General features: G+C 26.2%; 1 protein-coding gene and 1 long non-coding RNA gene across 6 annotated transcripts; both read right to left on the bottom strand.

The window, feature by feature from the left end:
- Positions 1–7,799: 7,799 nt before the first annotated feature.
- On the bottom strand, positions 7,800–12,483 carry LOC112709973 (protein IQ-domain 26). Of its 4 annotated transcripts, none has more exons than XM_072202293.1 (5): positions 12,459–12,483; positions 10,616–10,717; positions 9,878–10,412; positions 9,122–9,328; positions 7,800–8,701 (listed from the first exon to the last, which is right to left on the bottom strand). In XM_072202293.1, the coding sequence occupies exons 3-5, from the start codon at positions 10,373–10,375 to the stop codon at positions 8,114–8,116; spliced, it is 1,293 nt and encodes a 430-aa protein (XP_072058394.1). In that variant the 5' UTR covers positions 10,376–10,412; positions 10,616–10,717; positions 12,459–12,483; the 3' UTR covers positions 7,800–8,113. The 4 variants fall into 4 exon arrangements, with proteins under 4 accessions (XP_072058394.1, XP_072058393.1, XP_025617797.1 ...); XM_072202292.1 differs by lacking the exon at positions 12,459–12,483 and adding an exon at positions 11,223–11,726; XM_025762012.3 differs by lacking the exons at positions 10,616–10,717; positions 12,459–12,483 and adding an exon at positions 11,223–11,726.
- A 4,531-nt stretch (positions 12,484–17,014) lies between these two features.
- On the bottom strand, positions 17,015–22,856 carry LOC112709972 (uncharacterized). 2 transcript variants are annotated; one of them, XR_003156587.3, is made up of 6 exons: positions 22,328–22,856; positions 22,027–22,176; positions 21,042–21,151; positions 19,374–19,553; positions 18,537–18,663; positions 17,015–17,628 (listed from the first exon to the last, which is right to left on the bottom strand). It is a non-coding gene; the product is annotated as an uncharacterized lncRNA (long non-coding RNA). The 2 variants fall into 2 exon arrangements; XR_003156588.3 differs by having other exon boundaries at positions 17,204–17,628; positions 22,346–22,773.
- Between the last annotated feature and the right edge of the window lie 28 nt (positions 22,857–22,884).

The following is a 22,884-nucleotide window of genomic DNA, read 5'->3' as shown; positions in this document are numbered from 1 at the left end:
CATTATTTAAGGATTCAAAACCATGTAACTAAAAATTAGTCATCAATCACTTATTCATTTAGAAATACAAAATGTTCTCATATTTATATTTTTAATCAAATTTAGTAAATAATAAAATTAAATTATATTTAGAATTATAATTAAATTTTATAAATAATATAATATTTTTATTCACATCTATAAGAAAGATAAGAATAAAAATATAAAAGTATAATGGTAGTTAACTGGTGGCTGATATTTTGTGTTAATGAAAAAATTTGTTATTCTATTTTGCAATGAAAACTTTGATTAATTTAATTTGATGATTGATTGTTCTATTACAAAAATATATGATGACTAATTTATAGTATTAATAGATTTCTTTTTTTTTCCGATAATTACAGTACCAAACTCCAATATATATAAAACTTCAATTTATTGAGAATAAAATTTTCTTAGAATAAAATCATCTGATATTTACTTACTTACCAATATATCAAACACATTCTTAAAATTTTAAATTTAAATTAAAAAAGTGAGATTATATTGTAAAAAAAATAAATTAATTATATCAATTATTGTGACGTACGGATCGAAGATTTAATTAATTATTTATTTCAAATCATTTCACCCTTTGATTGTGTGTTTTCACTTTTCAAAGTCCAAAGGGATTAATAAGATATAAAACCACTGTCTTACCCAAAATTTCGATTAGATTTAACTAATAACTGTGTGCGTTTAAAAATAATAAAAAAAAATGTGGAGCTACATAATCTCAATAGAGTAATAGTTAAGAATCCTATTACTTCATCCTTTTAATTATTTTTTAATATTTAAATAATAAAATTATAAGTATATATATTTTTTTGAAAAATATTAAATAAATAAAAGATTCAAAATTTTGTTTATTTAAAAATTAGAAAAAAAAGTTAGAATGATAAATTAAGACTTTCAATTATTTTTCATCTCAATAAACTTCACCAATTAATTAGTGACGAAAGCATAGCAGCAAATTAAGCTCTTAGACCAAACAAATTGGATTACATTGCTTAGAATAATAAACCCTCTATTTAAATATTAATTAACTATTAATGTTTGAATCACAGTTTCACTATTCAGATAAAATGCTTGTTTAAGGAAGCACTTAATAGTTAATGTGTTTTGGCCACTTCTCAACGTCTCTTTTTGTGTCTGTTCAAACAATGGGAGGGTATAAAGAGGTTAAAAAATTAAAGGAAGTTAATGGAAATTTTTTTATTTTATGAATAAATTCTGAAGATACCTTATCATCATTCATCAATATCAATGATTTTTCTATTGTTTAACATGTACTCTTTGATCTTAAAAGGTGGAGCATTGCAGGATCTAAATATTTCACCGGTTAACAAATACTTTATGATATTTTTTAAAATATTATAAATAGAAGATTTGAATAAACCTAAACTTGAAAGGGTTTTAATGTATTAAAAAATTTATTTTTTTATTTTAATTCTCTTGTACCAATGAGGTAGGTTACATTTTTTTTGTTGTTTTTATAACTTTGTTTTTGTTTTCACAATGAGTAATACACTAATATTATACATTTCTTTTTATGAATCAAGTTTTTTTTTGTGACTAAACCAAGTTTAGCTAAGTTAAATAATAAAATTTAAAATAATATCAATTATTTAATTTTTATTATATTAGACTAATTTAGTTAAATTTAATTAATAAAAATATTTAAATATATAATATTATTTTTTCAGAATACATCTAAACTTAAAAGTTGGATTAATTCACGAAATGGATCATTAAATTCTTTTATTTTTTACGTGTACTCCTTTTAAAAGAAACAACTAAAATAATATCCAAAAATTTATATTTTTGACAAAAATAACTCTCAAAAGATATTAACGATAAATAAATCTTCAAAAAATTTAAAAATACGACAAAAATAACTAAATATTAAATATATATTCTAAAAAACTTTAAAGATCATATTTTGATACAAATTTTTGTAATTATTATTAGAAAAATAAAATATTTTTATTCTTAAAATTTGATAATTTTATGTCAAGCGAATTTTTTAAAAGATTTTTTATTGTGAATTATCACATATTTTTAAAAAATTAAAAAAAATTTAGAGATCAATTTTGATCTAAAATTTTTTGTACACTTTCTAAATATTTATTTAAATATTATCATAAAAATTTGTATCAAATATACAAGTCGTTTGTTAAATACAATCTTTTTTACTTATAAAAGATATAATAAATATTAATTATTTTTGTTGTATTTTTAAGTCATTTAGATATTATTTTATCGATAATATATTTTAAAAACTGTTTTATCAATTGTTAAATCTTTTCGATACCAAATTAATAATTAAAGAAATAGCACATATAAGTTCAAAAAAATTAGGAAGGCAAGTTACACCATTAAAAGAATTCATGAAAGTAATTTATATGTAACCAAAATTTTAGGAGTTAAAGGATGCTAATTTCAATTAAAATAAATGTGCATTAAAAAGGTTTAGAAAATCCATTTGTAATACATATTGATTATAAGGTGGGCATCATCTATATAATTCACACCAAATAATAATAATAATGAGGAGGCAAAAAAGAGAATAGAGAGCGTGAAGACAGTGAGAGAGAAGGTCCTTATATGGGCACACTGCACGAAATATTGACATTGATGTATGGATGACGTCATACTTATTCATTCCAAAAGGGTTTAACAAATATTTTAAAAAAGACATAATTAGTTCCAGTAGTTTATATCAATGTTAAACAAACAAATTTATAATTTTATTATGTACTCCTGTATTTTATACAATAAATATTTCTTAAATTAAAAGAAATTTTTCATTTTTTAATAAATTTAAAATATATTTATTAGCTAAATCTTTCTTTATATATAATGTTTTGTTTTTAACAATATTTACTTAAAAATTTTAAATAAATATTGTTAATTTGAGCTTTTTTCTATTTTTTATTTAAAATATTAGACAATTTTTAATCAAATTAAAATAACATAATGAACTAACCTTAAAATCATTCAGTAAGATAAATATTTAAGAATTGTTAAGTAAATAAACTATGAATTTTATTACATATCTAAATATTTTTAAACTAGACCAACGTTTTATAATTTTTAAAAATTTTCCACTGGCAACCACGTGAGGTTATGGCTATAGACTATAGAGTAAGAGTAGAATATGTGCATGAAAAAAAAAAATGCAACGCGAAATCCAAAATGAAAAAGAGTTCTAAAAATCCATGAGTCAAATGAAACCCTAATCATTGCTGATATGAAATTTAAGATTCAAACACTTTACACTTGGACAGCATCTCCCTTCAACACCCACGCACTGCCTCAACCCTGTACTAAACTCTCTCTTCCTCGTCAACAATAATAATTCCTTTCATTTTCTCCTCTTATATCTAAAAATATAATTTATTTAACTTCTGTCTTAAGTAATAAATTAAAAATATTTTTTAAAAATACAAAAAATTTAAATTTTAATATATTTATTTTTTATTTATTAAATAAAAATATTTAAAATATTTTATTAATATATAATAATTTTATTATATGTCTTTAGAACATATCATAACTAAATTTATAAAAATATTATATATTATATATTAATTATTAAATTTAGTATTAAATATATATTATTTATATATTTTTGTATATATTTTATATGTTAATAAATAATTTATATGAGTTATTAATTATATATATATATATATATATATACATGAATGTTATATTTTATTTAAGACAAATTGCATAACTTTTTTAAAATTGTTATTTTTATAAAATATAGATATTTTAAAATTTATACATAAACCGTTATAAAGCCTAAATGTTTATATAAAATTAACTATCATTATAAATTATTACAAAGTGCGTGTAAAAATTTATGTGAAAATTGACTATCATCATAAATTTTTATAAGGTGTAAAAGAAAGTTTATGTAAAAATTAACTACTATTATATATTCTACAAGATATAGCAGTTTATTCATAGAAATTTAGAAACTTATGATATTAGTCAATTTTTATATAAAGTTATATATTTTATAAAAATTTATGATGATAGCTAATTTTTACATTCTGTAATAATTTATATATAAATTTTAAAATTTCTGTATATAAAATAAATATATAACCAAATATAATCCTTTTAAAAAAATTACAATTAGATAAAATTAATTCATCCTTTATTTATTTATACAATTTGTCCTATACTTTAATTCTAATTAGTGTAACATTCCTTTCAATTTTTCACATCTATCTGTATATTATTTTCACTCTACTAAAATGCTCAAACTTCAAACTCAAATCCTGATTTAGAATTTAGTTATCTAATTATGACACCCAACAACTGCGTCATTTGGATCTTGTTTCTATGTAATTGAAAGCAGGCTTGCGTAAAGACTAATCTTGGTACTTATCTTTTATGATGGTAATAAACATTCTTCCAAATTTTGCAATGATTCTATCTGAGTTTTGAAAGACTTCATGACTAATATATAGAGCTGAAATAATGTACTCATACCAAGATATAATTATGTAACGCATAAGTTAAACGAAAGGGAATAGTAAAATTATTCCTGATCTGCGGGAAAAAAAACTATAGAAAGATTTGTAAATATATCATAAATATCGGTATTTTAATAATTTTAGTCGTTAATTTAAATAATATATTATAGTTAGTATTTGGACGATATTATCTTGATAAAATTTTTAATAATTTTTTTTTATTTTTTAACGTGTTTAGTAAATTTTTAATAGTAAAAGTAAAAGTATTAAAAAATAAAAAAAATATTTTTTTAAAAACTGTAATTTACATCTTTTTTTTAAAAAAATTCTTAAAAAAAAATGTTTTTATGTAATAAATAAATAAAAAATTATTTTTATATCGTTAAACCCAAACATAATTGATAAATAAAAATACCTTTTTGTATGAGATATGATATCTAAACATAAAATTACTTTTACTTTTTCATAAGATCTTTTAAAAAAGATAACTAAAAAAAAGATATTTTTTTATAAGCTCATCCGAACAAGTCCTTAAAATTAATCGTTAAACAACGTGAACACCAATATTTTGAATTATTTAAAACGGTGATTTAAACTTTAACATAAAGTTCAGATTCCTTCTAAGACAGTCTCCGATTTGTGTTGATACCAAAATAACGCCATTCAAGTTTTGCGTAAAGAGATGGAGGGTGGTATCTATATGAGATTCTGATGCTTTAAGTTAATAAAAATTTTCAACAGATTTTAGTAGACTAGAACTTGAATATATTTAAAGAATAGAATAAATAATTACTTTTTTTAGTAATTCTACTTTTATTTGTGGATCATCGTTAGCACTGACTTTATATTTTAAATTAGAAAATGAACAAACCAAGACTCTTGTTTCAATACAATGAAACGATCATTCACAAATATGGATTATTATCCAAATTCATCACTCTATTATTGGTTTTCTTATCAATTTAAGCACCCGAATCCTTAGTTCCTTACCGGTACACTTGAATCCAAAAGAGTCTTAGATATTCTTGTGGTAACATTTTGATTTTGGAGAAGAATTAGAAAAACAAAAAGAACTGAATATATATATATATATATATATGAGTTTTGCAAAAGCTGTATTTTCTTAGTAAGTTTAAAAGAAAAAAAGGGGACTCTTAGCTTTTAAGAAGATTCCATTGCTAAGTTATTTCGCTTCGATTAAAATAATTTGCTTCCTAACATGAGATAAGACAATGAAAAGGAACATGTCTAGTAGTGTCACTATCTTAATACCTTTATAAGCTTCTCACATTGTACCAATTCACGTAATCCTTGGAGATTTTCTTTTTCCAAATTGAAAATGCACTATTAATCATGGTTTTGATAATTGGATCGTATAGTATAATTTAAGTAGATTAATCAAAAAGTCGGTTATTAGACCGATTTTATTTAGGATAAAAATTAATTATGGTAAATTGGTTAAATAAATATAGTCAAATTAGTCATTCCATGATATTGACTATGTTGATTAATTTTTAAAATTTTAGAGATGAAAATAATTTATATATAAACTTTCAAAGATTATTTTGATTATAAAAAAATTTTTTACATGTCAAGTGATGCCACGTGTCATTAACCTGACACGTCAACCAATTATCTTGTGACACGTGGCACTTAATGTGATATGTCATCATCCAACTGATGGAAAGACAAATTTAACTTACGTTTTATCTCTTAGGGACTAATATGACTAAAAAAATCATTTAAAAAATAATTTGAAGAATAAGTAATCTTTCAGGATTTTTTATTTAAATATGGAAGAGTGAATAGAGTTTTACTTAATGTTACAAAAAATAGAGTTTTACAGTGTTGTGGGAGCACTGTTTCATGCCAACACAATACACAGAATACGTATTGCACTGACAATACGTGCAGTCTGTGTATTTACAATATGCAGACGGTATATTATAATTTAATATTAAAATAATACAATATACAATCTGCGTATTATAATTCAATATTAAAATAATAAAATACGCAATCTATATATTATCTTTATAAATTAAAAAAAATTGATCAGACAATTTACATTCTGCGAATTCTATAACCCCAGAATTTTGCAAAACACTATAACTTCCAATATTAAAGAATTACACCAATTTATCCAATATCCAAAAAAATTAATCAATCTTTCAGACACAAATTTAAGTATTAACCCTTAATTTTTTGTTGAATTTTTAAACTTTAAAATCTCTAATTCCATTTATTTCAATTTTGGTCCTTTGGAACTTTGTTACTAGTTCAATTCTTTAGTATTTACTTATACCAAACATCAAAAGACACAAAAAGAAAAAAAAAAGAAAAGAAAGAAGGATGCATAATCATTCATCTTTATTTTTTTATAATTGCAAATATTTTAATTTTAAACAAAAATAAGTGTACAGAATAATTTTAATTTTGGGTGGCAAGTGGCGAGCATTGATTTTGAGTTTGAGTTTCAAAATTTCTGGCAAATTATTATGACCTTCACAACTGATAATTGTTCTGAACAACAATGTCCTTTTCAAGTGCTGGTTATTGCCAAACACATGAACAACTATCAATAGAGAAAAAACTGTGTTTAGTGAAAGTGACATTTCAACCATTTACCAGTGCTTCAAACTATTATGAGTTATGATTTGCCATCTAGGCAGACCCCATCATCCTTTCCACTCTTAATTATTAATAATAAATAATAATAAATATATTTATTATTATAAATTTGAAAAATTTTCAAATGTATCAGTATATATCGGTATTTCAATAATTTTTAATTGTTGATTTTAATTATAAAAAATATATATAATATATATAATTAAAATCAACGATTAAAAATTATTAAAATACCGATGTATCTGTACACTTAAAAACTTTTCAATAAGTTTTAGCTTCTAGTTCTTTACTCTTTCCCTGCATTCTGAAACCATCAATACAGCAATAAGCATTTAAGAACCATAAGATATTTTACCTAAAATAGCACTCTGAAACTGTTTGAACTCCAATCCAAATTGTATAAAGTTAAAAAAATTTCAAATGTTCACATAACATCGAAATATTCTAGTAATTTTAACTATTAATTTTAATTAATATATTATATATTTTTTAAAATTGAAATTAACAATTAAATTATTGGTATTCTAGAAATATTTAAAATTCATTCAAAAATTTAATTATACATTATTATTACATTGATTAAAAAAATATATTTGAATTAATTATTTATTACTTTTAAAATTATAAAAATACAAATACAAAGATACAGACAATATATAATATTAAAAAAAAGGCCAAATTCTTTACTAGATGTAAATAATTTGGTACATCAAAGAAAGACATCATTCAAGAGAGAGAAAGAAAAAAAAAAAAAGAATGTACATTAGCAAACTTTGTTCTATCCTTGAGTTTGTAAATTATAAGCACAAGGTTGGAAAAACAAATTCCAAGGTAAATAGTAGTACTAACAAACATCACTTTAGACTTTAGACTTTAGACTTTTTGATCCTCTCTCAGATATTCCCTTTTTCTTTAGATTCTGAAACTGACATATATAGGGCATATTAACCAACCAACCAACCAAAACCATGTCAAAAATTCCATGATTCTTGACCTTGAAAATTGGATGGCCTATGCATTCTAACACCACTTATGCTGTTCCTTGCTGCCATCATTTCATTGAGTGAAAGCCTCTTCTTTGGCTCAGGCCTTTGCTTTGGAGCACTATGACACCTTAATTTTGCATTAAAAGATTGAGTATTTGACATGTAATTTGGAAAATTTGAATAAGGCCTAAAAAATGTGTCCCCTCCACACACACTTTTAGCCGGCGTGGCCGGGGCGATTTTAGGGTGCGCGTAGTTTGCAAATCTTGGAGTGTTGTGTGCCGTCGAATACCTACATTCGTCGGCACTCAAGTACCAATCGAAATCTTGAAGGTGCCGGCAATCTGGGACCGAGATTCGGCCGGGAAGAGGGGATGAGACAGCGTGGTATGGCGGATCTTCGCCACATTCGGACATTGTAGAGGTGTAACGCCTTGACCTTGATGATCTAGTCTTGTAAGTGTCAATTTCAACAATTTTTGGAGACTCATCAAATCCATTCATTGATGCTTCATATGATGTAGGTATCATCCTTTTGCTGTGGAATTCACTTCTTGTTTCATCAAATCGTTCCTAGTACAAAAAAATAAACATTGTCTTAAATTAGAATTAACTACAATAGTCAGTTTAAATTTAAGGTGGAAATTCAAGTTCAGTCGACTTCAGCTAAAACTGATAACTGAGAGCCGTTAGATGATTTGATTAATTTGACTAAATTTTTATCTATCGGCTCTTGACTATCAACTTCACGTGAAGTCGAAGTTTTCACCTAAATTTAAAGTTCCATTTGGTTTGCGTTTTTTATATTCAGTTTCTTAAATTTTGTGAAGGAAAAAAAAACACAAACGATAAAGATAAAAAAAAGAATTTTATTATTTTTGTTGTTTTTTTCTTTCACAAAATTTTAAAAATAAAAACATTAAAAATAAATCATCTTATTTTGAATCCAAAACAACTTATAATCAAAAGCGATCTAGAATTAAAAGCTTTTACCAGAGATTTTCTTGCAAGAACTTCAGGGAGGAACCTATTGTCCTTGCTCATGGAACGGCGGGCACGCTGCGACCGGACGGCGGCCTGAGCTCGAATTAGAGCCTGCATACTGTGAAGAGTTGCGGCAGCCCTCTTTCTAACTAGAAAACCTCTAACAAGAGCTTGTATCTTAACCAATCCTTTCAGTGCTCTAAGAGCCTTCCTTGCCTGAAAAAAAAAATGAAAAATCTTGGATTGAATGTTGCTACTAGAACATCCTATAATTATACAATATGCATTGATCAATAAAAAAATTTGAAATTATGAAATTATCATTATCATTACAAAAAAGTGCACCAAACTTGTTTAAAACAGAAAATGGAGGATTTGGATGCTAACGAGGCAAGTCAAAGGAAAAGTGCATATGCTAGTTTCAATGAAGAAAAAGAAAAAGGACATTTGAGAGAAGAGTCACTGTTTCATTAAGAATCTAAAACCAACTTTCTCACCTTTTTAGAGAGAGGGGGACAAAAGAGTAGGAACCAAGCAATTAACTTCACTTATACCAACAAAAACAAAAGATGTGTTTTTTATAGAAAAGATCACAAAAACAATGGAAATACACAAAAAACAGACATACCCATTTGTGAAAACAAGCAATAAAACATCTACACCAAATCAAAATTTGATTTTTAAACATACCCAAATGAGAAAACAAGCAACAACACATTACCATCAAATCAAACTTTGATTTTGAAAGAAGATAAAGTGACATACCAAATAGCCTCTGAAGAAAGTTTGGATTTTTACAGCAGCCCACTTGTCTCTGCTGCCACTGAACAATGTGCCTCTCCCTTGGCTTGTCAGCCTAACAACTGCCACGGCCGCCTGCGCAGCTGCCACGGCGGCATCTGCAGCCGCGGCAGTGGCAGCTGCCACAGCAATTGCATGCTTGTTCTGCTCACTCTCAGTGTCAGCAATATAGGATCTAATCCAAGCACCATCAGAAGAAGAAGAATCCAAAGCTGCACCATTGGAAGGAGCAACAATGTTTCTATTATTATCATTATTATTATCCTTCTCTACTTGCTTAGCAAAACTCCATCTTTTCTTCTCTTTCTTGTCATAAGAAGAAGAAAAAGAAGAAGCCATTGCTGATGTTATTGTTGGCAATGACCCTGAATTTTCAATGTGGTGTTGATCCTTATTACTATTCTCTTTATTCTCCTTTTTCATTCCTAATAGCCCCTTCAACCACCTTGTAGCTTTTCCCATAATAACAACTTCTCCTTCTTCAACACTATCACCAGAACTAGAAAGTGGAAGAGTGTTAAGGTGGGTTTCTCAAATGTAGCAACCAAATCCAAATGGATCCAAATGTGAAGGTTTTCTTGGTTTGGTTTGAAAATGAGAGGGAGGGGTGTGAATATTGATGATGATGCAAGCAAGCACAAAGGGATTGTAGAGAGAATAGATTAATAATAAACGGTGCAAAGAGTTAGAAAAGCATCAAACCTTAATAAATGGGGTGAAGAAGGAAGAAAAAAAGATTTAAAATTTTGGATAAAGATTGGAACTTTTTTTGAAAATTAACTTCTGACAGCACCTCGTGAAGAACTGCATTAGAAGACAAAAAGAGGGTCACAGAAAGTTAGCAGAGAGAGCCTCAAATGAGAAAAAAAATTAAATTAAATTAAAACAATTGTTTTTAAAAAGTAAATTAAAACAACCCCATTAAAATAGTTGCAAAATTTTTCAAAATCTAACCTCAGGAGTAAAGAGACAATAATTAACAGACAAAGCATAACGATGAAAAATCACATTGAAAAAAATATGGTAATAACAATAGGCCACAAAAATCATGGGGAGACCAAAACTGCAAAACACAAAAACAGGAACTCTTATTTTTTTTTCATTTAAATTCAAAAAAGAAAAAGAGCGCCGAACCATCCTTCCACTCACTCAACTAAAATAAAGAAATCACTGCAAATTCTTGTAAATTTCTTCCCTTATAAACTGCAAAACTTTCTTGAGTTTCTTCTTCTTTTTTTTTTTTCTTTATCTTTCTCTTTCTGGAGCAACGTGTACACTACATACATATGAAAGATTATATGATACTCACTGACAAAGTCATTTCTGATTCAAAACCTTCAATGAGTATGAACTATAATAAGAATGGCTGTTGTTTCAAGAATATCGATATGTTAATTGAAATTAAGAGTTAAAATAACTGAAATATCAGTGTTTTAGAATATAAATCTCTCTTTGAATTTTTATATCATTTATTCATAGAAGAAATTCTTCATTTATTTAAAATAACATGTTTAACCTAAAATACGTAGTACCCACTTTAAAGTTCAATTCTTTTTTGGTTATTTGCAGGATTTTCCAACTCGACAGGTTAAACACTAATTCATTGCGGATTGGTACTCTATTTAAGGGTTTGTCACTAGCTAATGAATTGCTGCATGCACAAGACGAGATTCGAACTCCCCAATACTTATTTAAGCGGACTAATAAACTAACCACGACCAACCCAACTTTGCTTTTAACAGACTTGACCTGTCATGTAGTTAATTGGCTTGGACTTGGCCTGTGGTTTTAAAGTACTAAATCTAGACCTGACCTGTTATTCAGTTTGGCCTACCTATAACTGTGAAAAGACTTGATAAATTTTTTTATAAAAATAAAAATATTATTTTAAAAAATTATTTTTTAATAAAAATATTTATATGTAAAATATCATATTTAATATTTATAAAAATTTTAAATTTTTAAAATATTTAAAATATATAAAAGTATTTATAATAAAATATAATAAATTTAAAATATCTAATAAATGTGTTAGTAATTAAAATTAATTTACATATTTAATTATGTTTTAATAGGCTTGACAGGCCAGTAAAACTAATTAGTGAGCCTAAACTTAACCTATTAACATATTAAGACTTTTATAAAGACCTAAATTTGTGCCTATTTTATAACAAATCATACCAAATCAGACTAAATACAAATTAAATTGCAAACTCCTAACAGATTGCTTGGCCTATTTCCATGGCTAGCTAAAACTTGAAGATCACATTGGACCTGTACTAACATGCATTAAAAAGGGACTAGACTATAATAAAAATGCACACTTTGTAATCTTCTTCTTTGTCCCATCTAAATATAACATATAAACAACATAGATTATAAGACATATATTCACAAATTAACACATAAATATCCTTCCTTTTTTTTTTCTTCTTTATCTTTTTATTATTATTGTAACAAATAGTAGTGGTTCCAGAAACAACTTTCTCGCTGACCATGATGATGATGATGATTCCACTGAGCTTCTTTTTCTATTTTTACTTACCCTTTTGCTGCTGCAACCACAGTTCCTTATTATTAATATTCTGCTGCTGCAAAACCTGAAACACTATTAGTATGTGTTAGTAGTATCCATTTGTCAAAAGGGTCTTTGATTTCTAAGTGGAATGGTCAATGGTGCTATATATTGCCATCATTTTATTGAACCTAATTATGAGCAATAAATTCAGGGTAGTTTTTCTTTAGCTAACAAATTTTAATATGAAAAAAAAAATGTGAATTTTTGGTAAAATTGAAATTTTGTGGTGAATATATAGGTGAGTGTACGTAATAGACATACAACATGTTAATATCTTTAAAATCAAACACTAATGTAAGAAACTACTGTGAGCTTATGACAATTATTTTCCTTAAAATTTGAATTGTGATCCTTAAAATTTTTAATAATATTCTTGAAGGAATTTGGTTGAAATCAACTAAAATATTGTCCCTTTCTAAGATTTAAAAATATATTTAATAATATCTTTAATAATGCATAATATTAAATAATATCTTTAATAATATCCTTCCTTTCTTTTTCTTTCTTTTAACTTGTGCCTGATTTAATTTGCATGAAAGCCAATATTCGTTTTTATTTAACTATTTTCTGACTTCATTTATTCGAATTCGATTTGAATAAAAACAAATATATTTGATTAACTTTTTTTAAATATTAAAAATAATTTTCAATAATGCATAATATTAAATAATATTTTTTAACAATATGTAGATATTATTTTTTTTTGGTATAACATTATTAAAAATATATTTTATAAAATATATTTTTAAATCTTAGAAAGGGACAATATTTTAGTTGATTTCAACCAAATTCCTTCAAGAATATTATTTTGCCACATAAGTGTTTTCCAAAATAGTTGTTTAAGTGTAATTTCTTTATATTTTTTAAGTGGAAACTTTAAGGATGGAAATAAGCCAATTTTGGCTATACAACTTAGGCCTTATAACGCATTTAAGTGTGTGTTTAGATTAGAGTTTGCAAACGAAATTTTATATAAAATTAATTTTATAAATTTTATTGTGATAAAAAGTGAGTTAGTATTAACTTATTTATGTTTGGTAATTTTGTATTAAAATGGATTATAATAAAATAAATATTGTTTGGATTACATTATTTAAAATTATATTTAGACAAAATTATTAAAAAAGACATGAAATTATATCATTTAAATTTATATTATTTTTACTTTTTTACTATAATTACTTTTGAAAGAATTTAAATTTGTGTATTGAAAATTAGTATTTTTTGTTATAATTTGTTAATACTCTTCTTTAGTACTCTTTTTGTATTTAATTATATTTTTAATAAAATTTATATTATAAAAATTAATAATAATAAATAAAATATATACTAATTTAAGAATATATAGTAAAAAATATACAAAGTCAAATAAAAAAATAAAGTTCTATAAAAAATACGTATTAATAAAAATAATTAAAAAAAAAGACATGAACAATAAATACTAAAAATTCTATTAAAAAAATACAATGATATACATAAGTGAACATAAAAAAATTCTAAACAAAAATATCCATAATATTAATGGAAAAAAATAATTGATAAAAATTAAAACTTAACAAAAAGTATTAATAATAATATTAAAAAAATATTTGTTTATAAAGCATAGCTATGAAAAAAAATTTAAGAATTCTAGTAATTATTTTTTATATTTTTTATTGTAAATGAGATTGAATGACATTAATTGATAGAATGTCAATTAATTTTTTAATTTATGAAGTGAATGCAGAAGTTAAAAACAAAAGCTACAATTTTTTGCTTCTGCTGAACTGAAGATGAGTTTAAATCCAGAATCATATTCGTGTTTAAATGTAAAAAATTAGCCAAACAAAAATTATAGCATTTAAAAAGATTAAATATGTTCATTGTGCTTCCAACGTATTTACCAAACACATCCTAAGTAGTGTGAGACGTGAGTTTAGTCTATAAATATTAAACTTTGACTTGTTATTGAATTTAGTATAACTTAAAGTCGGTTAAAGTGTCCAATATTTTTATTTTAAAAAGCTTTTAATATACGGCATATCAAATCTTAATGTTTACAACAATATTTAAACTTTTGAAATATTTAAAATACGTAAAAGTATTTATAAAAAATATAACAAATTAAAAAAAAGTAATCACATTCTTTATTGTAAAAATGTTATTTATATATTTACTTATATCTTAATAAGTTCAAATCAATTTGTGAACCTGAATCTAAGTATATTATAAATTTAACTTTTTAAAAGGTTTTAGACCTAAAATTATTCTATGAAAGATAAATTAGGTTAGACTAAGTATATGTTGACATGTGTAGTTTTTTTATTGGTCATCTAGCGTATTTCTATTTTCAAGAGAAGCTAAGAGAAAAATGCGAGAAAAGATTTTCTTTCAAATTATCTTTTTTTAAAAGATCTTATAGAGAAGTAAAAGTAATTTTATGTTTGGATATCTTATATAAAAATGTCTTTTTATTTATCAATTATGTTTGGGTATAACAATATAAAAATACTTTTTTGTTTATTTATTATATGAAAACATCTTTTTTTTAAGGAAAAAAAATCTTTTAAAAAAAGATGTAAATTACAGCTTCTCAAAAAAGATCTTTTTTTATTTTATTAGTACTTTTACTTTTACTACTAAAAATTTGCCAAACACATTAAAAAATAAAAAAAATTTTCATTAAAAAAGATAATTTTTAACAAAATAATGACGTCCAAACATGCATATTATATGATAATAAAAATCTAATTTAATGATATCAATTAAGGAAAAAATATTCATAACTGTTTCTACTATTTTTTTCCCCTTTCGTGTGCCGCCAATATAAATGAATTTCTTGACCTAAAATCAATGGTAAGTTGGGGTTTAAAAGACGCCATGCACATTGAAATAAATACATTAAACAAACCAATGTATGTAATTATACAAAATGGTCCTCACCTGAACTGAATTGGCTAACAAGGGTGCTGTTTGTTTGACATTTATATGTGTTAATGTTATTTAGGGTTGTCAAACGGGCTAGCTCGGTTTATTTAGATTCGGCCCGTTAAATTTGTGGGTTAAATGGGTTGGTCCATTTAAATTAATTTTATTTGCAGGCCATAATTTTTTAGTCTGAACTGTTTATGGTCAGGTCGATGGATTACACGAACCAGTCCGTTTAATTTTTTATTTTATTTTTTAAAAAATATTTTAATAAAAAAATTACTTTTAGGTCAAAAACTTTTAAAAAATAATTTTTCTTAGTTGATTAGTCGAATTTTCTAATCGGATCGAAAGAAATATCGACTAATAATACTATTTTTTGAAAAAAAATGTAAAAAAATAAACGAGCTATTCATTTAGTCACAAATTAGCCTGTTTAATCTGTCATTTTTTTAGATTAATCGGATTCAACACATTTAACTCAAAATTTAAACTGATTTAATTTAAATTTTTTTTGCCTATTTAAATAAATAAATGGACGGGTGGATTTAGTCTATTTTGACGGGCTTAATGTTATTGCCATGATTTTTGCAGAGGGGACCTTTTTTAATGATATCCAGCCAAACAGTAGGTAACATTGGACCATGACTCTGACCACTTGTGTTAGTTGTTTTTAAATCACTATTTATGGTATTAAGATCTTTTTTGTTTTTGGTCAGGGAAGATCTTTCGTTTTTTAAATAGCAGGAGTCTGATTCAAAAAAAATCTTAATAGTTAATTTAAATATTATTTTTTTGAATCACTATTAAGTTTTAGTTTAGATGGGATTTTTTGGATTTCTTAGAGAACATGGGCTTGCGATAGAGTTGTTTCAGCTTTGATCATGTCAACATTTATCCGAAAGTTGCTTTTTCAGAGCCCAATTTGGTTTAAATGATCCAGTTATAAAAAGTAATAAAAAAATGTTGGGTTAGAAAATAAAAGGTTTTTCAAATTCGCGACTCCTTGTCCTACGGATTAACCTAATTTGATGTGTTTTGTTTAGAGCTAGTGTAAAATCCAGACTACGTCCGGCCAAATATTATTTCAATGTAAAAATTTATTGTTATTTATTTATTAATATTAATAATTATTATTTTTAATTTGAAAAAATTTTTAAAATAAAAATTTATTGTATAAAATATAATATTATTGCATTATTTATTTATAAAGGTTAAAATAATCTTATTATTTTTTGAGTTTATATTAATGAATTCTACTTAAATATAAAAATTATTATGTAGATGTGTTTAAATAAATATTATTACTCTGTTACTGTTATAAATTCAAACAAATTAAAACTTTCATAAAAGTAGTTTATATTTTAATTATACATATAATAAATATTAACTATAAATAATAAACTCACAAAAGACAGTAAAATTTGAAATGTATTATAATTTAACTCTCCACCAAATCCATCACACAGTTACACACCAACACCAAGTTAAGGATAATAGGAAGACTTAATTTTTTATGTCCAATTCTAATATACTCACAATAATACCAATGTTATTGGAGCTAAACAATTAGCAAGCAATAATAACAATATACATTGAGACTTGGAATGAAGGTCTATGGGTCACCGTGAATTTATAATGTCAAGAAGATCAAACTTAAAAGCAGAACATATACAATATTAGTTACATCAAAGAATTTAAAATCATAAAATTTAAACAAATAAATAAATCGATAAAACTTAGTAATCTAAAATATTAATGTAGGTAAAGTCTCATGCTCAATATAAGAAGAAAAAAATCCAAAATATTAATCTAAAGAAAACTTTAAAATTGTCAATTAAGAGTGAAAATACCACAAATCTTTTTAAGCTCATGTCAAGTGTATTTTTGAGGGACCAAATTCTTAATCTGATCTTTAAGTAACTTAGAAATACTCTTAAAATGAAAAGTGTACAAACACTAAACAGAGAAATTTTGATGACCCATTAAACTTGAAAGCTTTTCAAAAAATAGAATCACCAAGACGTAATTTTGATGACCCATTAAACTTGAAAGCTTTTCAAAAAATAGAATCACCAAGACATAATTGTTAGCAGAAAATTTCATTACGGACTAGTAACAATCCATAATCTACTTGTTAATCCTCAATTTCATTTTGGTACTTCTAATAATGATGGGATCAAGATATTATCTTTGCATTCCATACAGCTTTCCACTCATGAAGATGAGCCTGAAAGAAAAATACAAATATTAGTCACAAAAGGTTATGTGAAAACTAATTTGAACCAAATGATTTATTAGCGCAAACTGAAATGAACTTAATTACTCAAAATTGAAAAATTCAAGCATTTGTTTGGTTTTGTTCTCAATTTTGTTCGATAAATAGTGAAAATAAAAAACAAAAATAAGAATATATTTCAATCTTCCCTTCACATAAACCAATTCTCTATTTTTAAGGTAAAATCAACGATAGATTTGGTATTTTTTATTGTTATATCATGCTTTCACTTTTTCATATACTGTTCTTTTTTCAAATAATATCACTGAATAAGAACAAAATATAAAATCAATAATGGAAGATAGAAAATGAAACCAAATACTAATTCTATCCTAAAGTACTGAAAAATGGAAAAAAAATGGGGAGGAGGAACCAAGTAGATCTCATTAGTTCACATGAATTACTTTTGAAGAGTACGTAGCATGTAAATTGATGTAAATTGAATATCGTTATATTAAGTTATTCTTAAGGTTCAATGTAATTCATATCTGCAAAAGTTTTTTGAAAGTGTTACCTTACTTAGCTTAACTGAAATGCTTATTGACACATCTTACCAAAAATTTGTTGCAAGATTTGCAATGTGCTGAAATTTTAAATAATACAAAAAAACTATATAAAAGAAACTATTGTTACCTTGTGCCATTTCAATTAGTTAGAGAATATATATGAAGTGTTTTTATGAAATTAAGTTCTAGTGGGTTTAATTTGAAAATTTATACACCCTATATAAAAAATTACTGTTAGATATATATACTATATGATGGTACATATATGGACAAAAAATAAGATAACTGAGAATGCCAAAGAGCACTTGAAAACCGATAGTTAAATTAACATTAGCGAAAAGAAAGCAACTTTACCAAGGAGAAGCATAATGAATGGCATGAGTGATATTCTTATATGTTGATATGCAGTTCTTAGTTGTTGGACACAAAGCTAATGATGAAGGATTTTTCTACTCTCCAAGATAATTGAGATTTTGTCCCACTGCACAAAAAGACCTACCTCAATTCTCAATTCTCACCAATCAAACATGCAATAATGAAAAATATGGAATCTTATTAAGATATTCCAAATCTGGAATAAAACAATGTTAAAAAAATAAACAACTTTCAATGGTGATATGAGAAACAAAGAAAAGAAGGGAACACAGTGTAGGGAGTTACTTGAAATTGAAGATGGCATTAAAGGTTGCTATTTCACTATTTCTTAGTTAGAGAAATATATAAAATACTTCTACACCACAAATAAAGTTGGAACTGAAAGGATCATAACATTATATTCAAGTCAATAGAACTATTTTTGCTGAAAATTGCATCACATAAATCAAGTGTTTTCAGATCAGAATTATTGGGCTTCAATTACTTCCTAAAGGAAAATATAGTTTCCATTGCAACGTATATAAAAGACAGACATTCATGCTGGCTGTAGTAGAGAAACGGGTCAAAATACTAGTTATAAAAAAATGGCCTACTCAATTAACAATGCATTTGAATACACTGCACTACTCACAAAAAAGGCAAAACCACAATCTTTAAACTCGGTTTTAATAGATTGTATCAATGTATTATATCCTGAATGCATCTACAAACAAATCAAAGTGTTATTTGGAGGAAAAATCCCCAGACCCAAAGCTGTACGCCTGTAACAAATAGCTAAGAGTACCACAGAAAAAGAGCAGATTTCAATGTACTAACCTTTGATATCCCTTGAAGACGTTAGATATCTAGCAGTCCTTATTGCTCCCTTACGGATTAAGGCTACCAATATTTCTGCCCTGGAAAAAATGAACCTGATTTGCTATTAAATGAAGACGGAAAGTGAATGCTTCTTGGTTTATGATTCCTGGCAGTAACCTTTGTCTTTGGTGCGACCACCTGAAAATGCATATTATCGAACAACCATAAGCACAATGTATATATTAGTATATCTAAACACCTAAACTTTCAAGTTATCATCTGGTAGTTCATGTCTCCAAGACTAAATTCAGTTTAATTTAGAATGATTCAACTTTAGAATGGTAGTAGTACTACTTAGCACAATCAATAAAACTCAAAACACTTTCAAAGAGCATAAAAGTTTGTCAAGTACAATAAATAAACACTTCCATGATGAAGCAAGATAAGCAAAAACAAATATTTATCTAAGACACTTCTATAAAATGAGGGATAAAAAATAGTGTTGTTAGATAATTTTGTGTATCAAATTTAAAAAAACCATTAAATATTTTATCTGTGATCCTAAGTGTTCCTTGTATAGAGTTATTGAATTGAACATTTTATCCTAAGCATTTTATCTGTATTTTAACTATTAGTAAAACAACATGGAAATTGAATTGAAGCCTTAAATATAAATGCTTGAAAGAAAAATCAGCTAGCATATGGATAATTCTACTAAACACAAATAGAATAGCTGCAATGCATATTTATTTATCCCAACAATATAGTTTAAACAGAAACCATGAATCGAATAGAGTGTAGGAACGCCTACTCAAGAAGACATGCTTAGTTATCATTTTTAGCTTATTTTTAAAACAAATAAAATAAAACAACTAAAATGGTTATGTTGTCACGACAACAATTCTAGCATTAAAAAGGATAAGGATATATGGTATAGTTAAATCCCACAAAAAGACAGTAAAATTTTTTCCAATGTCTAAAACAAAGATGTTGTCTTATATTGTTAAAACACCATGTTTTATTTTCAAGTTTACTGGGGCAAGCAAAAGCAATTAGAATCCTAAAAGCTGCATTTTCCAGAATCAGTTTCTCCTCAGTTTGAAGTAAAAAAGCCAAATGAAAATCTTTAGTTTAGAAGGGATGATTTTCTTTTGAAGCAATACAGTTATTATGAACTCATATAATGATTCTTCTTCACACAAACAAAAGCATACTGCATAAGTGCATATGAAAGAATTTATCTCCTTAGCAACTTGAGTACTTATTGTTAAGAGTATATATGTATATGTGTGTGTATACACACTAAATCAATGCTTTGCCATCACATACATAAACAGTTAAATACTATTGGAATAAGTAAACTTTAAAATTTACTAAAAGCCTAAATACAATAATAAAAGAAGTAAGGAAACACCAAACATAATAAGATTGAGACTAACACTGAATTTACTACCCTGATTTTTTAGCACATAATTATCATTACGTTCTTTTTGGTGGTAATAGTAATAAATGTCTTGCTTTAAGTTTAAAGATAATATAAAATTCATTATGCATTTCAAATAAAAAACCTTAATTTTTTGAAATCCCAGAATAATAATAACACTAACACTGAATCACTGATCTATGGTTTAAAATTACATAAATTAAGAGAAACAAATGTAACAAAATTGAAAGTAATGTTCGTACCTGATGATTGTTAGGAGAAATAGATGGTGTATTTGTGGTGCTATCATCATTCTCACGCAAGGCCAAAAATAAAAAACTTTGGTCCCAGAATCAATTGTATTAACTGTCATCTAAGGTAAAAACACAATTAAAACAACATAGTAGGACACATACATAATAAAGGTAGGAGAAGAAAAGAGTCCAATTAATTTTCCTGTTTTCTTATATTGTTATCTTAAATAAAAATGTAACTTTCCAATGTTCAACAGCAAGCCAAAGCAGAATTATATAAACTTTCAAAAAATATATAACATAGTTGAGAGGCTAATATTTAAGTCTATGAATATTTATGTCAAAGATGACTGTACAATAACTAAGTTTTCCAGTAAAAGAGAAGAGAATTGAGATCTACGTCAACAGACACAACATGGATGCCATCTACTTCTAGTTCTTTTGTAAGGAAAAGTTTTAGAAAATTAAAAGGCAATAATAAACCCAGAGATAAAATCATTTTGGCAAGCACATAAAGAGCATTTCAGCCAATTTTTGATTTTCGGCAGTCACACACTTCAGATCCTCTTCCAAATAATCAGTACTGGACTGAAAATAGTCATACAAATTGGATAATTCATTAGTTCTGGTTAAGAAACGTATACAAATAGCCACAACTTGTAGCTACAATGATGCAGTGGATACAGAAAGGGTATCAATTTCTAAAGTTTACATGTTTACTCACCGAATCTATTTTGAATTGAGTTTTACTATTTAAGTTTATCTAAGTTCCACAATTAGAAACCACAACTAATGATCTATTTTGCATATTCCAATTATCGAAAATGAATTCTTTTAAGTTGTTGATATTGGATAAAAGTACTAAACTAACAACTTCCTTTGAAGGAGTCATGGACAATCCCAATCAGAAAAGATTGCTTTCAACCTGTTTTTCCTTATTTCAAAAACATACAAACACAAAGAATTAATCTTCATCTCAAGGCATTGTTCTTACCAAAGTAGTTCACACACAAATCAGCGAGTGTTCAAGTAACTGCCTAAACCAAATGCCTCCATCTGTGGACTAAGCATTTTTCTCTTCTCTTCTTTCAGCATAAAAATCCAAGGGGTCGCTTTTGTTCTGCAACAACAGCCGGAGAACTTCCTAAACAAATTGTTCATACAAACAAAACAAAACAATTTAGAAAAAGACACCCCATTTGTTCATACAAACAATCATAGAAAAAGAAAAAATAAACTCAAACAAACAAAACAAAACAAAAATAATTTAGAGAAAACGGTGAGGGCAAACAAACCGAAACCACTTGTCCGACCTGGTCGAACAAATCGTAGAGGTTCTCATCGACCTCAGGGTCCAGATCCCCAATGTACAACGACGTTGTAACGAACTGTTTCGATGCATTTGCAGCACCCGCCGCCGCCATCGGTAAAAAAGAGGCTGTGATGCTGCGTCGTGGCCTCCACTATCGTCGTCACCTCAATCCTCTTCATTTCTCTCTCGACGTAGCCTCCTTCTTTCTCAATCCATCACCGTCGTTTCCACCTTCTTCTCCTTCTTCGGTCGTGCTTCCTTTTGTCACTCTGTTGTTATCATCTTCTCTGCTTTGTTCTGCATTTCTCTGTCTCTCTCTCCTTTTTGTATTATCAGCAGTCACCGTTACTACTTCCATCAGCAGCGAGCTCTTTGCTTCTTCTTCCTCGCTTGTGATATCTCCATATATTTTGAACCACCATTCTATTTGTGTACTCAATCAGAGAGAAAGAGAATGCAAGTATAAAAGAAGAGAAAGAGACAAAGAGAAAATCTAAAAAAGAATTGTTTTCAAATTTGGCGCTTAAAATTTGTTTTCAA

The sequence above is a fragment of the Arachis hypogaea genome, chromosome 9 (assembly GCF_003086295.3).
Source record: "Arachis hypogaea cultivar Tifrunner chromosome 9, arahy.Tifrunner.gnm2.J5K5, whole genome shotgun sequence".
Lineage (NCBI taxonomy): Eukaryota > Viridiplantae > Streptophyta > Magnoliopsida > Fabales > Fabaceae > Arachis > Arachis hypogaea.
The sequence above is the reverse complement of the archived record's forward strand: the minus strand, read 5'-3'. Positions and strand labels throughout refer to the sequence as shown.

Bases quoted from the DNA above. Each gene is read 5' to 3' on its own strand.
- LOC112709973 (XM_072202293.1), bottom strand. From the start codon at position 10,375: ATGGGAAAAGCTACAAGGTGGTTGAAGGGGCTATTAGGAATGAAAAAG. The intron at 9,329-9,877 runs GTATGTCACTTT...TTTTTTTTTCAG, and splicing joins CTTTCTTCAGAGGCTATTTG to GCAAGGAAGGCTCTTAGAGC. The intron at 8,702-9,121 runs GTAAAAGCTTTT...TTTTTGTACTAG, and splicing joins TTCTTGCAAGAAAATCTCTG to GAACGATTTGATGAAACAAG.